This window comes from Phytophthora infestans, genomic scaffold (assembly GCF_000142945.1).
Source record: "Phytophthora infestans T30-4 supercont1.69 genomic scaffold, whole genome shotgun sequence".
Classification (NCBI taxonomy): Eukaryota; Oomycota; class Peronosporomycetes; order Peronosporales; family Peronosporaceae; genus Phytophthora; species Phytophthora infestans.
The window spans coordinates 175,769-191,478 of NW_003303690.1; the positions used below are offsets into that span (position 1 = coordinate 175,769).

Consider the following 15,710-nt stretch of genomic DNA (forward strand, 5'->3'; position numbering starts at 1 on the left):
CGAGAGATAAAGTTCCTACAGATGTAATGTTTGTTTGAGCAGCTGTTGATAGTGTTCCAGACAATGTGACTGCCGACAAAGTCCCCGAAAGTGTTAGCGATACAATTCCACTTGTGATAGATCCGGTGCTGGATAGTACCAGTGCTTTCGAGTTTTGAGCAGTACCACCTGCAATCCCGAGAACGTAGTCCGGAGCTGACGTTATCGAAGACCCATTTACAGTCAAACTGGAGCAGCTGAGAGCTCCTATACCTGTGATATCTCTGTTAGCTCCTGGTACAAGAGCTACTCCTTGCGTTGCTGTGCCAGCCGTGATACCAGTAAGATATTTTAGTCGATAGTCGTTTCTTCCAAGATAAAGTGTCTGAGCGTAATCATAGGTTAGAAAGCCACTCGCATCTGGTGTTGTCTATGTTATGCATCAGCTATATCAAGATTGACTTTTTATCTGCGAAAAAAACAATTAATTAGCTAAGTTCGGTTTCGGTGTTAGGTTCGCTTTCGACACTTTCGTTAAGTTCGTCTTTTGGCTTTCGCTTCCTGAAACGAATGTAATCTCTGTTCTTATCGTCGTAGCCTTTCTGGTACGCTAAGCGAGTCTCGCGCGTCTTCAGGTAGTAGCGCTTCTGAGCGGCTTGATGCGCTCCTTGTGCAGTTGATACTGTTCAGGTGTGTATGTAATTGGATTTATATTATACTAGAACATTTTATTTGTCAGAAATAAAAAGAATTTTATTAATGCAGAATGCCGCAGCAAGAATCAGCTGAAATAACTCAAAGTAGGAATAGATCGAGCAACCTGGCTAGCCACAGCACGCGCCATCTCCAAGTCGGGACCTAACATACTGGCGATGTCATAATATCGTTCGATGCTCTCACGGATCCCACTACTCCCACTAGCCTCGCTGATGGACGGCAGCAACTGGGATAGCTTCTGACGCTTCACAGGTTTTTCAAAGCACGGAAGGCTGACCTCGGCACCTGCACTCGGTGACTGGTCAAGCAGAGTCCTAATCACCGCAAATGCTTCACCTGGCGCGATTAAGGTTGTAGTCTCTTTGATGGCACGGTCGTCGCTCTTCCTGGAGACCCAAAAGAATTGCCAATGGTTTGTCAAGTTCGTGAGCAGTGCCATCACTGATTCCGTAACGATGATATCCAATGCAATCAATTCCGACAAAGCCTGGAACTCGGACGCTGTTGTCACCACCTTTTTCACTTCGATCAACATCCTCACTCCAGGCAAATGAGGCAAGTAATGTGGAAACTTCTGGGCTATATCACTCAGCACAATCATATCCGTGCGACCAGCAAGAACAATATCGCGACCAGGGACTTCAACGGTGAGGATGTTTACGCCTTTTTCCACACCAACCACGCAAAGCTTGTTATTCGTCAAGACATCGCCAATGTTGGCTACCACGTACTCACGATAAGGTTCCTTTTGCAGCTCCTCGGTACGGTCACTTTTCCACTTGAATTCCTTTGCTGGAGTCGGAACTCCACCGGCAAATTTAACTGTGTCCACAGGCGAAATCCGAATTTTCAAATCGTTCAAAAGGATGTTTCCCTTGGCTGAGTTCATTTCTGAGTGGACATATCGCGTACGCTTGGACAGCACAGTGTGCTCATACACTTTGTCGACCCTATCGAATAGACGATCCATCCTGGAAGTATCACTCGCTGAACCACCAGCCCCATCTGGAACCACCACCAGCACGTGGATTTCATCGGTGGATGGCGGCAGCATCCCCACCAACACTTTCTTGAGGCCGGACTCTCCCTGCAGCTCCTTTTCTTCTTGCGTTAGAGATTCGACGAGAGCAGTCTTCTCCCCCTTCTTCAGCTTCTTCACATCTTCAGTGACGCTCGACAGCCACGCGCCGCCCTCCGTCTTCGCCAGGAAGAGCTGCAGTTTGTCTGCGTCGATACCCTTGAAGTCATTCGTCTTCTCCTTCTTGATCTCCCTCTTCAGCGCGCTCACCTTCGCACCATCGCCGATCTCCACATCGAACGAGCTTCCTGCCTGGCCTACAACCGCGCACTGTAGTGAAAGCAACACCATCTTTCCTTGAATTCTGGAATGAAAGAAAGAGAGAGAAATTTGCACCCGTACTTAAGCGAAAAATGAGGGTGCGACGAGGTGGTGATATATACTTTGCCACCCAATGGTTAGAGGTTGTGCGGACGCTTTACCTGCGACACTTGCGCTCTCGCTGGTCGAGTAGTCGCCTCGTTAGAAACTGCTCCTCGCACTTAGAAACGATTAAACCTTTTCTCCTTGTTAAATTTAATGTAGAAAAAAAACTGGCGGAGTTTTCTGCTGGATATTACTACTTATGAAGTAAATTTACTTTCAGTTGAGTTTTATTTTTGGCATGTTTTAGAAATGCCATTAGCTGTACAGCTCGAAATGTATGGCGGTGAGCTACAAAGCAAAAACGGAAAGTGGCTCAAAACTGGAAAACATTTTTCGAAGTTGTACTTGGAGCCATCCATTTCCTGACTACGAAGTGTTCATGAATTAAATACAATTAATACTACTAAACGAAGTTTATTTTTAGGAGTCGGCCTTAACATCAGGGGTATCAATGTCATGGCCAACTTACTACTACTATGCCTGATACTGATTCTGCAGTGCTACAGTGTTACCTATAAAGAGAACGCGGCTAGATCAAACTGCAAAGTGATTATTTATAACGCCGATGCGACACTTGACTTTCATAAGTGGGCAAATTCTTTTTCCTTGCAAGAATAACCGATAGTGCGGGTTTGTGTATTATCGCTCTAAAGCGCGGGCTGTTGCCAGTCACACTACTCGTTACTCTGCTTCCGGCTGCTCCTTCACATCTACCGTGGTATATGTTGGTACCGTCCTCGTGATTGCACTGTAGAACAAGATCGCTCTATCTTACTTTCACGTTTTTCATCTTGCGGTAGCTAGCCAAGACACTCTCGATCTCATCCGAATTCTTGCCTAGCTTAGTCATCGCACGCGAGATGTTATTCTCGGAATACCCATTTTGTTTCCACATTCCAAAAGCTGTGAGGTAGTTGGGGTTTGCAAGAATTTCGTCATACACAGTGACGTCGCGCAGCCATTCTGGCCTTCTCGGTCATCCTAAAGATATTGTAGCCTCTTTCTTCTTCATGATTACGGAGAGACCTCTTTTGGATTCCAGCAGAGTGATAAACAGACGCCCCCGAGGACGTCGTCGCCCGGAAGAGCGTTTCCTCTTCCGAGCAGTACGATGGTTGAAATGAAGAGGAGGATGGATGCGAGTCGCATAGAAACGGATTTGTTCTCTTGATTATCCAATGACCCAGTACATGTACAGTATTGTTGTGCAGGGTGCATGCAGTCTGTTTCCAAAAGGTACTGTAGCACTGATTTATCGCACCATCTGGTGATACGAGAGCTTGGTTGCATGTACCGGTATCCGTGAAGAATTTGATCTCGGCAATACCGGTAGCTTTATTAAGCGATAGGTAATGGACGGCACTGCGCACTCGCACGGTCAAGGTGCACATGTGTAATCGTTTAAGCTATTAATACTACACTCCACCGACGTACCAGGTACTACGCTCTAGGTATTAGAAACCCGAAGGCCCCAGGATGCGCCCCCCCCCCCACGGGGGGGGGTTATCCTCCAAAAAGGGGGGTTACAATCAAGATAATCACATGCGAAGAGAGCTCAGCACAGACCGCTGCACTCTCGCTGTAAATAACCTGCATGCGCAAATCAACATGTAAATACATACCAGGATCTCAGCGAGAAACATACCATTTTTCCTGGGCAAGACTCAAGTACCGTATGTGCTTGTCCGAAAACGACTGCCTTTTTGTTTGGGAGAGTAATTTATGGGCACAGGGCAAACACGCGCTACCAATAATACAACACTGTTCAAATCGAGAAAAGAAAATCAAGTTTTACTATGATTACACATCATTTTTAAACTAATGTCTGTAAGCAAATTTCTACAGACTTATTATTCAAATTTCCACAGACTTATTATTCAAATTTCCACATGCATGCATTTTTCTGGCCAGAATACTTTTAAAAAGTGCAAAATTTACCAGCGTTTTGTACATCAATTGAGCTTTTTAGCAGTGAGGTTACGGTACACCAATGCTTAAGTATAATAATTAAGATCCATGTTTGTACATGTAACAATTTTGTAGGAAAATGTGTCATGCGAGACTGGACTCATGTTTCTCCTTTATTTAATTTGTTTTACGGGGTATGCTCTTTGTCTTGCACAGTTAATGAGTGGCTGCTTACAAACACATCCACAAACGACGACGACCCCCCGCGAACGAGCTGTACGCAAGGGATTGAACAACGCATGCGTACATGTAGTTCGCATGCGTTGATTACCAATACTTATTGTGAAACGATTGGGTGAGAGTCGATTTCGCAGTACCGGTACAGAACTGCACCCCGTTTTCGTGCCCTTGGACCTTCGATAAATTTCCGGATATGATGATCCTGAATCCAAATGAACCATATTTTGTATGCTAAAATCTTATTTATTTGCAATCCTATATGGTCCACCTTCCCGAAAACGGGGTTCAGTACTGTATGTGTCTGTACTGGATATGATGGTTCATTCGAAAAGAGCCAGAACTTGAATACGGTACGAGTAGCAACGACCGACGTTTACAAAACCCATACTTATTAATAGAGCTCGTTTCCTTTTATCGCATCATTCGAAAAGAGCCAGAACTTGAATACGGTACGGTACATATGGGTAGCAATGACCGACATTTACAAAACCCATACTTAGAGCTCGTTCTCGTTTCCTTTTATCGCCCCACGTTTTCACGACTCCGCAATACGGTATATGTACCGGTGCGAATACCGTTTTTTTTACAAACTTGGTGCGTAAAGTACTTTCATTTCTAGTATCAGACAGAAGAATGCTGCCGAATACGTACACTGAACCCAAAATGAGCAGCTTTAAATGCTTAAAGTTTGTCGCTACTTAGAACAAGCACTGACTCCAAGTCAATCTGGAACATTCTCGTAAAAAACACCGTTATCTTGAACCAGCTCGTAAAAAAACGCTTTTACGAGAATGTTCCAGGAGTCTATCAGAACGAGATTTTTTCTCTTGATTAGAAATTAACGTGTCCTTACATTGAACTTGTCATCATTTTCTGCGTTAAACTTTAACAGGTACCGTATTCGGTTTTTGTCATCATTTTCTGCGTTAAACTTTAACAGGTACCGTATTCGGTTTTTGACATCAACGTTTGAACAAACTTGGTGCACAGGTAATTTGCCAGAAGGTATTAATACCGGTAGCAGCGGGGAGTCTGCCTTTCCCGCATTGCCCTAAGCTTTAACGCAGAAAATGATGACAAGTCCAATGAAACAATGCATTTGATTACGGCATGGGTATCAAGTAAACACATTTATTTCTAATACCGGTATCAAGCGGAGGTACAGCTTAGCTCGACCGAGGCTGACGTGCTCAAGCTCTCCTAGATACTGACCCAGAATTTCTCCGACCCCAATCGTCTCCGCTGCAACGACGCCCAGAGCTCGCGTCCGTACATTGCGCGCCAGGAACACCTTGGCTGACTCCACCAGACCGTTCCCCAGTGACCCAAGTAGGGGCAGCAGTTGATATTGCAGTACAAATGCATGAGCGAGTTGGTGCATGTGCCAACACGACAAGCCGATCGGCACCCGCACGATCCAAAGTGAGGAACATGCGGGAACACAATTCCCAACGGGTTGTACTGATCCCTGAGGTGGGCCACACGACTAGGCCATCGAGCTGGGATGAATTCTCGTCGCGGACGAGAGCTGGGAGACCGCAGACGAGATGTCGGATCCGGACTTGTACGCATGAGACCGCAAGAGGTGATGGTCGAGTGCTCGTGATGGCGAGGTGGAGACACTCGTCGTCGACAGTATGGCTCAGCTTGAGCTCGCGCAGCTTGAGTTCTGTGGCCCAGCCGAGGGGTACGACGGTCTTGGCGGGAGCTGGAACGGTTGTCAAGAACAGAGCACACAACTGGACGGGACCTTGAAGGAGGTCGAGATGCACGACTAGGTGGCGTCTCGAGCAACACAGGGGACAAAGTTGTCGGGCTGGCAATGAAGCGAGCGGGGACTGGAGACGCAACAGAGATGCCGGGGGAATCTTGCTGTGGAGGCGACTTTAGACCAGTTTCTATGGGCCGCTGGCTTCGCCGCGGTGTTGCCCATGTCGTGGTCATCGTTCCCGACAAAGAAAACAGTTCTTCTTCCGTCTCTGAATCAACTGGAAAATAACTGGCGCTGCTGGACTTGGCGCCACTGCTTCGAGGCCCCAAATGCACGTTTGGCGGTACATTTATATCGTCACTCGACGTGTCTTGAATGCACCGTTGTTTCCAAAACAACACCGAGTGAGATCGGCGCTTCATAGTCTCTGCTCACATTACGCTACAGTTAGAAATTATATTATCATCACCTCAGCCATCGCAATACATACCGGGGCGGTGCTTTGTGGCCTTGCTGTCCAGTTTAACAATCAACTGTGACGGGAATTTAAAAGATATATGTTAGTAGAGTGATGGATTATCTGTTAGAGTGCAGGTCACCTTACTTTATACAAAAGTCAATATGTTCGTTTAAGGCAAGAGGGCGGCGTAAAGCTAGGGGTAGGTGAGTTTACTGAGACCGAATTTACGTCTCATGACTTCTATGTCGAGTTTAAACACTGGCATAACTGCAGTGAATAAGGCGGGCGTTTACTCCATTTTTGAAAGGCGCCCAGTCTAAAAGCATCTCCAAATGTTTAAGCAATGCCTTTTTAAACGGCACTTAGGATTTTTTTACCGTTATAGGAGAATTGACTTGGAGTAAGTGCGTCAAAGTCAACCGTGCTTCTACCGAATTCGAACCTGATACACTGTGCCGCTCGAACAATTTATGACAGTGTCGCGCCTTTACACGAAGGAGCTCTAATATTTGAGCTGGTAATTCAGATAATTTCTGCTCATATCCCAAACCAACGTTTTCAGCTCAAATTGTAAATTAATTTACTTCAGCACTTGAGCTATTGAACAGACCAAAAGGCTTAAATTCGCCAAGATAAATGTGTCTCGAACACCACGCAAAGGTTTACATTACTTAAGTTAGACGGACTTTAGTTAGGGTGTTCAAGTGCTACCGTTCATTTTAAGGCATGACAAATTCACTTCTTATGGTTTTGAAAACGTCGGAGTGGGCTGCTGCACTTCCAGCAGGTTATCGACTACTGTACCGATGCAGCGAGCTGGATCTTTCTAGAGAAACGTCGACGTGGCGTGCTGCACCTCGAGCAGGTTGTGCATAACCACCTCGGGCGTGGTACCAATACAGCGTGCAAGCTCCTTCTGCGCCACATAGTCCAGTTGCAGGAACCGGAACAGCACGAAGGCGTCCAGGAAGCTCTTCTTCCACTTCTTCTTGCTCCAAGCGTCCGGTCTGCCACATCGTCGCTGCGCGTTGGTCTTGAGCATGCGGAATTCCCGTGGATTCAGCGCACAGTTCTGAGGCAGCGTGTTCACCATAACGTTCTGCAACGTGAAGAGACGACGGAAGACGCGCTCGCCGACAGGAACCAGAGCGCCGACGCCTCCCTCCGACGTGCCCATGACGTTCACGTAGTTGGACAGAGGCGCTGCATTGCGACCGTTTGTAGCCGACACCACCGATCCAGACGCATCCACCCGCTTCCGGAACATACTCGAGACTTGGACGCCCAAGTGGAAGTCGCTCACGCGCAGCAGACGCTGGCCACCGCGAGACTCGATATCCTGCGGGGCGAACTGCATCACGTGCAGGTTCTCGTCCATATCCACCGCTAGCAGCGCCAGTTTCTTCTCAAACACACTAAACTCTGTCGCAGATACCGCCAGAGGTTCATAGTCCTTGGCTAGCAGCACCAACTGCCTCTGCATCTCCCTCCAACGCAAGAAATGCACGCTCTTGTAGACGTCTCCGTACATGACAAAGTCCTTGACCACACTGAGTGTCACGATGTACATCTGCGCGTCGTAGAACGCACAGCCGATCAACTGCTCCGACTTGAACTCGTACACGATGAGCTTGGAGCCCACGGCGGCCAACACGTACGGGCCGAGCTGCGAGACCATGGAGATGGCTCCCTGTCTGTGCTCCTTGATGAATACCAGTCGCAGCTTGGGCAGCTTCCCACTTGTCGCGCCGCCTTCCTCGTTTACGTACTGCGCGTAGTCAAGTTCGTACAGCAGCAGGCGACCACGACCGCTTTCATCCTCGCCATGGGGACCCACCCAGCCCGTGCCAACCACCAAGTACGGACGCTTCTTCTTGTTCCACTCCGGAGACGTCGACGCCACTTCCTCCTTCATCAGAGACGAGTCGTACAGATACATGAGCTTCACACTGAGCACCACCTCGTAGCGCTCAAAGTGGACACGAAACACTCCACGACGTCCCCACTCGCCGAACTCGTCCGTCTGTACCAAGCGCAACTCGTACACGTCTTCTTCAGTGTGCGCCATGTGGTCGGTCTCGTAGTCCGCGAACATTTCGGCGGTCGGCGCCATCACGTTACTGCCGAGAGGGTTCCCGTTCGGGTCCAAGTTCTCCGGTTCCAGCTCCTCCTCTGCGCCTTCCACTTCCGTGGCTCGATCTGCGTCGGCTGGCTTCAGTCTGGCGCTGCAAACGACAGCATACGTTGGCGCTTCAAGCGCTTCTGCCACACCTCCGGGACCGTGACTGCCCAAGTACAGCATGTGGTGTAACGTTGCTCCAAACTCCGCCTTCTGGAGCACAAACCCGCCGCTGGAAGGCAGGATCGTCGACGTTTTACTGGACGGAAGCTCGCACACTCGCAGCGCACCGCGGGAGTGGAAGTAGATGAAGCCATTCGGACAGTTCCAATGGTGGAACGACGTGAAACTCAGCACTGGCACACTCACTCGAGGCGCGGCGTTCTTGGACGTGCCATTCGCCTTGGGCGGAGCGGAGCTAGGGACGCACATGGGGACGAAGGACGCGTGGCCACGGTCTCCCAGAATCCACATCGGGTGAGCTCCTCGGAAGAACGCGCCGCTCATATTGTTGACGTTGTGGAAGCACGTCAGCATGGGATACCGGAAGCCGGCGCGAAGTTTCGCTAGCACTGCGCTAGTGTTGACTTCCGGGTTATTGCCAGCTTCATTGTGCGCATTCGTACGCGCCTTGGGGGGCAGAAATGGGCGCGTGATCAGCTCGGTCCCCACGCGTACGAAATGGAAGACGGGGGCGATTTCTCCGTTGGCTCGAGGCTTTAAACTCTCGAACTTTGGTGCAGCCGAGTACATGAGCAAGTCGCCGTTGGCTAGAAACACCAGCATCACCATGCGAGAGAGATACTGCGCGTTGTGCTGCCCTTCACTTGGCCCCACACGATGAATGACGATGTCTGCTACTGGCGAGTTGATCGTGTGCGATTTCTTGATGCGACCGTCGTTTGCTGACGACGTCGACGCATTGAGCCCAAGAACGGGGGCTGACAACTTGACTGTCTTGTTCCTGCCCACTTGGTAGTGTTCCAGTGTGTTCACCAAAGACTGCGGGGCAAACGTGAGGTAGGGGAACACGCCTCGCTTCTTAAAGTCAGGGAGAGAAAACACATGCAGAGAACCATCTCCGAAGCACATGCCACACATCATCTTGGCGTCTTTTTGCTGTAATAACGGGATCGACACAGACCCGTCCTCATTCCTCGGTGTAGCTGTGCTTGGCGTCGACTTGGTAGCGTTCGTCGTGGCCACCTTGGGGCTCGGTTTGCTGCTGTACAACGCGTCCATATCATCGTCGTCCTCTGCGCGTTTTGCTCTGCTCTGTGTAGCCTCGTGACGCTCCTCCTGCTCTTCTTCTACCCACGCGTTCTCAACGAACATACCAGCCCAATCGTAGAAGAGACACGCAGAACTGCTGCCGTGCTTGGACATATCGGCACTTCCATTGGCCTCAGAAATGCCTTCCGCGTAGTCGATTTCCGGGTCAATCACCGACAGCTCCAAGTCTTCTTCGTCTCCCATCAGCAGACGAACGGAGCCGTCAGTCAACAGTAGAAGAATATACGGATCCACGACATCCACCGACACGATTCCGACGCTAGAAGTGTCCACGTTCATGCCTCCACACTCGACGTCACCCTCCAACGTGATCTCTTGTGTACACACCAACTTGACTCTGGGTCCGTCATCCTCGTCGTCTTCCTCTTCGTCCTCTGCACCTTCTGTCTTTGCAGACTTCTCTTGTCCATTGGATGTCTCCTCTTCCGGTACTTCCATCATCACACGTGCGCCTTGTTTAAATATCTGAACAATGCGCTGCTTGTTGAACAGATTCGCCGCCGCAAGCGTAGACCCAGACGTGTAAAAGCCACTGTCGTCCTCTAAAGGCTCCATACCTTCGCCAGTGCGCAGTACCATTGTCCGATGAGCAACACTCAGTATCAAATACGCATTATAACTCCGTCCGTCCGAGCTTCTGGTTGCTGACGGTAAAGACGACGACACTGTCCACATGGCTCGACAGCCATTCAGCTCTGCTTCGGTGCCTACAATTGGTCGCAGGCCATTGTGCAGCACGGAGATGGCGCCGCTACGTTCATATCCTCCGCTGATCACCAGCTCCTCACGCTTTTCATTCGAGTCTGCGTTGTTCTCGACGCCTAACTCAATCGAGGTGATCTGTCCGATACTGGGTAGCACATCAATCTGTCGCAGCTCGTAGTCGTACGAGCCAGTGTCTTGCTCAGGCGCGCCATTCTCCTCTGTCTTCACACTCGATACACCCACGCCGTTAGTACACTCAGTAGAGCTCGTAGCTGCAGGCTCTTCCTTCGTAGGAGCTGCACCATACAGGAACAAATCATCTTCGTCTTCCTCTTCCTCCTCAGCTGGCTCCGACTTGATCTCCGGGGCAGATTCCTGCTTTATTACCACCTCTTTGATCGGCATTTCCTCGTCTTTTTGCTCTTCCTCCGTGGCAGTAACCAACTTCTTCTTGTCCAGCGCAAAAAGCACAGAATCGCCTGACCGTGAGCCGATAAACAGCGTCTGCTTCTCGTCATCGATACACACACAGCTTGCCTGAATACTAGACCGAAGCATTCGTAGCGATAGCGACGCATTGCGACCTGACGATACTCCACCGAAGCCATACAGTCCACGACTCGACGTGTCTTCATAGGGCAGCGACAGCACGTACACTTGTCCACTAGGCATCGTCAACAACAGCTCCTTCTCTTGCAAATACTCGAACTGGCAGTCGTACAGCACCACATTCAGCTGCACCGTCTCGTGCTCGGGAGTCTCGTACACGGCCTCGCTGAGAGGGAACACTGACTGGTTCACCGTCTTGCTCGCAAACACATTCGTCGCTAAGCCATGGAACTGCGTCTGGTTAAAGTACAGGATCGCATTGGCCGACAAGACCACGACTCCACCAAGCGGTGCACGACACGGGATCAATCGGAAACAGTCGGACGGGAGGTTCTTGACAGTCCAGATCTTCGGGTGAAGTCTCGTCTTCATGTTGATGGAGATGACAGTCAAGCAGTACGTGTCAAAGCCCACAGCTAGCCGTCCACACGTCGAGTTCTTGTCGTTCTCCTCGTGCAACACCATCAACGTGGGCTCTAAGTAGCCGTCCAGGAAGGCCAGATCGATCACTTTGCCCGTAATCTCCACTTCTCGTAGTCGAAGGAGGAATTCTCGCCCGGTTATGTCGTTCGGCATGAGGCCACTCATGTGGTTTCTCTTGCGTTTGGCTCCGACCTTGACGCTCTTGTCCAGTAAGGCGTTCAGCGTGTTGTTCATGTCGCTCGTGACTCCTCTGTGCTTGCTCTCGTTCACTAGCTCCTCAAGTTTCTTCTCTTCCTCGTCGTCGTCTTCTTCTTCCGAGTCTGCAGTTGTCGCTCCCTGTTCTCCATCGTCAAAGTCTTCGTCGTCTTCTTCGAAGAACGATAACTCCATCGATTCGCTTCGAAAGGGTACAATAACCAGCTGGTCCGAGTACACGAGCATGGCTCCACAGCGTGTCTGTGGGTCTACGCGGGCGGACGCTTGCGTGGCGAGTCCCAGCAGCTGTTCCCGGCCATTCTTCTCTCCTTTCAGCGTAGCTCCAGGTCCGATAGCGTCCTCCTCGAAGGAGAACATGGCGAGCGTCGCGAGACTTCGTAAGCGTCTGTCGTAGCCCACAATGACCCATTTAAACAGCGGGAACGTGAGTAGCAGCACTTCATCGCCTCCTAGGAAGCGATGCTTCTTTCTGAGTAGACTGCGGTCGAATTTGAGCACGTGGACGCTCTCCGCCACTCCTGCTAAGGGGAAGGAGGCCATAAGGTGAAGGACATGGCCTTTGGAGACTTCTACGACGCTCCAGGGGCTCGGAGAAGGCTCCACGCGGTAGATACGGAGCCATTGGGGGCCGACAAGCACTAAATCTGCCTGTAGATCGCTTGAGAGCCGCGAGTTAACTGCGTGGTGAACGGCCGTAGCAGCCACCAGATCGCGGTGGAACAGAAAGTGCTGCCCCATGAGCTGGAGACACAGTTAGACAGACACAGCGATATGGGCGGATAGAGCAGACGCTGGGCTGCGATATTGGGGGGTATATGGGACGTAGAGATCGAGTTGGACGCCTTCTTAGACGCCTCTGCTGCCGCTCGCGCTGATCGAAGATTGTGTCTGAAAATGGGTTTTGGAATAGTTGGGTTTTGATCGCATTGAAATAAAAAGGGCAAATTGGGTTATTTAACACTCTTGCGAGCGTTCGGTTAAGTACGAGCGTAGCCGGTTCCGTAGGTGCCGGTAGTCCATCTTTTGCTCATTAGTCATGATGGAGATCGAGGACAATGTCGTGTTCGAAGTGCTCGACCCTTGGGTCAGCGCCTTCGTGTGAAACGCAGTCGTGGATTCCAACACAAAAGGGAGAGTGAGATTCGGTCTTACCCTTCCTATTCATCCTATCCTTACTGTCTTCCACGTGGAGGTCTCACAGCCTCACGTTCCTCACTCCATACGTACCACGCTCCAGCCACAAACCTCCGACAGTAGCAGCTGCTCGTCGTTCCCTCGTCCAGAGTGATCCCGCGCATGCGCATCATCTTCCAACACTCCTCCTCGCCGACACTGCGTCCTGGCGGTGTGTTCTCAGTTCTTAATGCAATCCCACCTGAACTCGCAGCTCATCAAGTCTCGGGGCCGGTAACGCCTTCGTTAGGATGTCCGTAGGCATCCTCTTGCTCTCTCGATACTCCGGTCCCAGTACGCCTTCCTTGGTGAAATGTCCAACGAACTTGATCCGTACGTCCACATGATTCGCTTTGGATGAAGCACCCTCACCTTCGAGTTGCTTCAGCGCAGCCTGGGTATCTACTCGTAGCGGCATCGGTTCCACGAACGCGATCTCCAGCTCCTTAAGCAGTTCTCTTACGCCTAGTAGCTCTTGCGCCATGACCGACGCTGCGGTGAATTCCGCTTCCATCGTAGACAAGGACACACCCGTCTGCTTCTTGCATACCCAGCTTATGGGTATCCCGTCTACTGTGACGAGCCCACCAGTGACCGACTTCCTGTCGCCTTTATCAGCCGCAAAGTCCGCGTCACTATAGCCCACAACTTCCAGTGGCTCCATCCGCCCTCTGTCTCCTTTCATCCGCAGTCTCAGCTGCTTCGTCCCAGCGAGATACTGCAGTACTCGCTTCGCCAACTTCCAGTCCGTGACCGTGGGTTCATGCGCTCGCCGCGACGCCTTGTGAACAGCAAAAGCTATATCTGGCCTTGTGCAGCGAGCTACCCAGAGTAGGCTGCCCACCAGCGACTGGAACTTCTTCACTGTCGCAACCGCGGACGCACCGGAGATCGGCAATTTCTCTAGTTCGATGTCACATCCATCACTTCATTCTAGTCCAATCGGCATCCGCGCTCCGTGCGCCATACCCATGTCGAACTCATTCAGCATCTCTGTGATCGTGATTTCTTGGTCGAGATCGTACCCATACGACTCATCGTACACGACTCTCATCCCGAGAAACCTCCTGGCCTCTCCCAAATTCTTGATGGATAAGTCTGCAAGTTCCGCAAAGAGCGCATCCACGGCCTCCTGTCCCGTTCCGGTCACTAGTAGGTCATCAACGTATACGCCGACTACCAGCACTTCGCGCCCATGTTGCAGCGGGGCTGCCGTAGCTTTAGCGTCAGAGGAAGACGTTCGACTCAAAGAGTCACTAATACTAAGTTCCTTATCCAAAGGACACTTACAGCCCAAGACCAGGGCTCAAAGTTAATACCTTAACCTTTATGCTTCAAAACCAGAAGTGTTTTATTTACTATTATTGCGGCCAAGCCGCCTAGGGGTAAATGTATCTGTTTAACTATCTAGCATAGTTAAACCTAATCAAATGCATAACGTGTGGCTTTCAGCCAACGTACTGAGAGACCTTGTTAACTCTCCAACTTATGTACTGAGAGTTTGTTAACTCTCCGGGTACTTCGTACCCCTGTGTGTTCCACACCATGTAACCCCGTTACACATGTCGTCTGTAGTCGACACACATGTCAGTCAGTGAAACCAATCCCTTTTAGCTTGCGGTGCAGGAGGTCACTCCAGAGTCGCCCAGCTTGTTTCAAACCATAAAGTGCTTTCTTCAGCTCGAGTACCACCTCGTCTCCATGTCTAACACCCAGTGACCTCTTCATCTCGTCCGAGATCTCCCTTCCCTTGGGAATCTTCATGTAAATGACTAAATCATCCTCTTTATCAGCTTTAACGTACGCGTTGGGGACGTCGCCATGTTTGGCAGGCACGCCCCATTTTCTGGCCAACACGAGAATCAGCTTAACGCTGCTCATGTCCATCACCGCAGCAAACGTAACACTATAATTGACGCCAAAGATCTGTTCGTTTCCACACGCCACTAAGCGAGCCTTCAGCCGCTCAATCGCACCTTCCGCATCCAGTTTAGTCTGGAATACCCGTTTTCCGTGCAATTCGTGTGCTCCAGGCGGGAGCTTCACCACCTTCCACACACCATTCTGTTCGAGAGCCTGCAGCTCCTCCGCGATGGCCTCAGCCACCGCGATCGGTGTCGACTCTTGATTGCATCTCGGTAGTCTTTGGGTCCGGCTCCACTAAACTGTTCACCACGTCGGGCGGAGTCTTCTCCTGGCCCCCCAGGTCTGGGCCGACTCCTCCTGACCGTTGAACTACAGAACGCGTAACTGGGCGATCCCTAGTCCAGCTCTTCTTCTTCCTTTTGAAGCGCTTCTTAGTGCTTCCACTCGCATTCCCTGCCTCGGCAGGTGCCACACCGCCCTTGGGCGTCTCCTTAGCAGCTTCCGACCCCTCCTGAGGTATGTCCTCGTCGTCCTGCAGGTACAGCCACTGCACTTTCTCGTTCTGCTCTTTGTCGAGCGTCTCCATGTTCTTCACGTGCTGTGTCACGATCACGACCTTGTCCTTTGGCAAGTAAACTCTGTAGCCCTTTATTTCCTCTCCGATTCCGACAATCATGCCTGCCTGTGCTCTCTGTGCAAAGTTTTGTTTCCGCGGGTCCCTGTAAACAGTACATGGGGACCCGAAAACAACTATCTCCCCTAGCTGCGGCGTCTGCTTCGTCAGTACTTTAATCGGTGACGCACGCCCTGGGTTGGAGCTGGTTGGGGACCGGTTCAAAATGTACGC

The 15,710-nt window shown here is 50.7% G+C and overlaps 2 protein-coding genes across 2 annotated transcripts; both read right to left on the minus strand.

The window, feature by feature from the left end:
* Positions 1-713: 713 nt before the first annotated feature.
* On the minus strand, positions 714-2,071 carry PITG_18497 (Crinkler (CRN) family protein; the record flags this gene model as incomplete). The annotated part of the gene is made up of 1 exon (XM_002997571.1): positions 714-2,071. One exon carries the CDS (start codon positions 2,063-2,065, stop codon positions 761-763), a length of 1,305 nt encoding a protein of 434 aa, XP_002997617.1.
* A 5,074-nt stretch (positions 2,072-7,145) lies between these two features.
* On the minus strand, positions 7,146-12,562 carry PITG_18498 (uncharacterized protein; the record flags this gene model as incomplete). Its single annotated transcript, XM_002997572.1, has 2 exons — positions 7,146-8,962; positions 9,005-12,562. 2 exons carry the CDS (start codon positions 12,560-12,562, stop codon positions 7,286-7,288), a joined length of 5,235 nt encoding a protein of 1,744 aa, XP_002997618.1.
* Between the last annotated feature and the right edge of the window lie 3,148 nt (positions 12,563-15,710).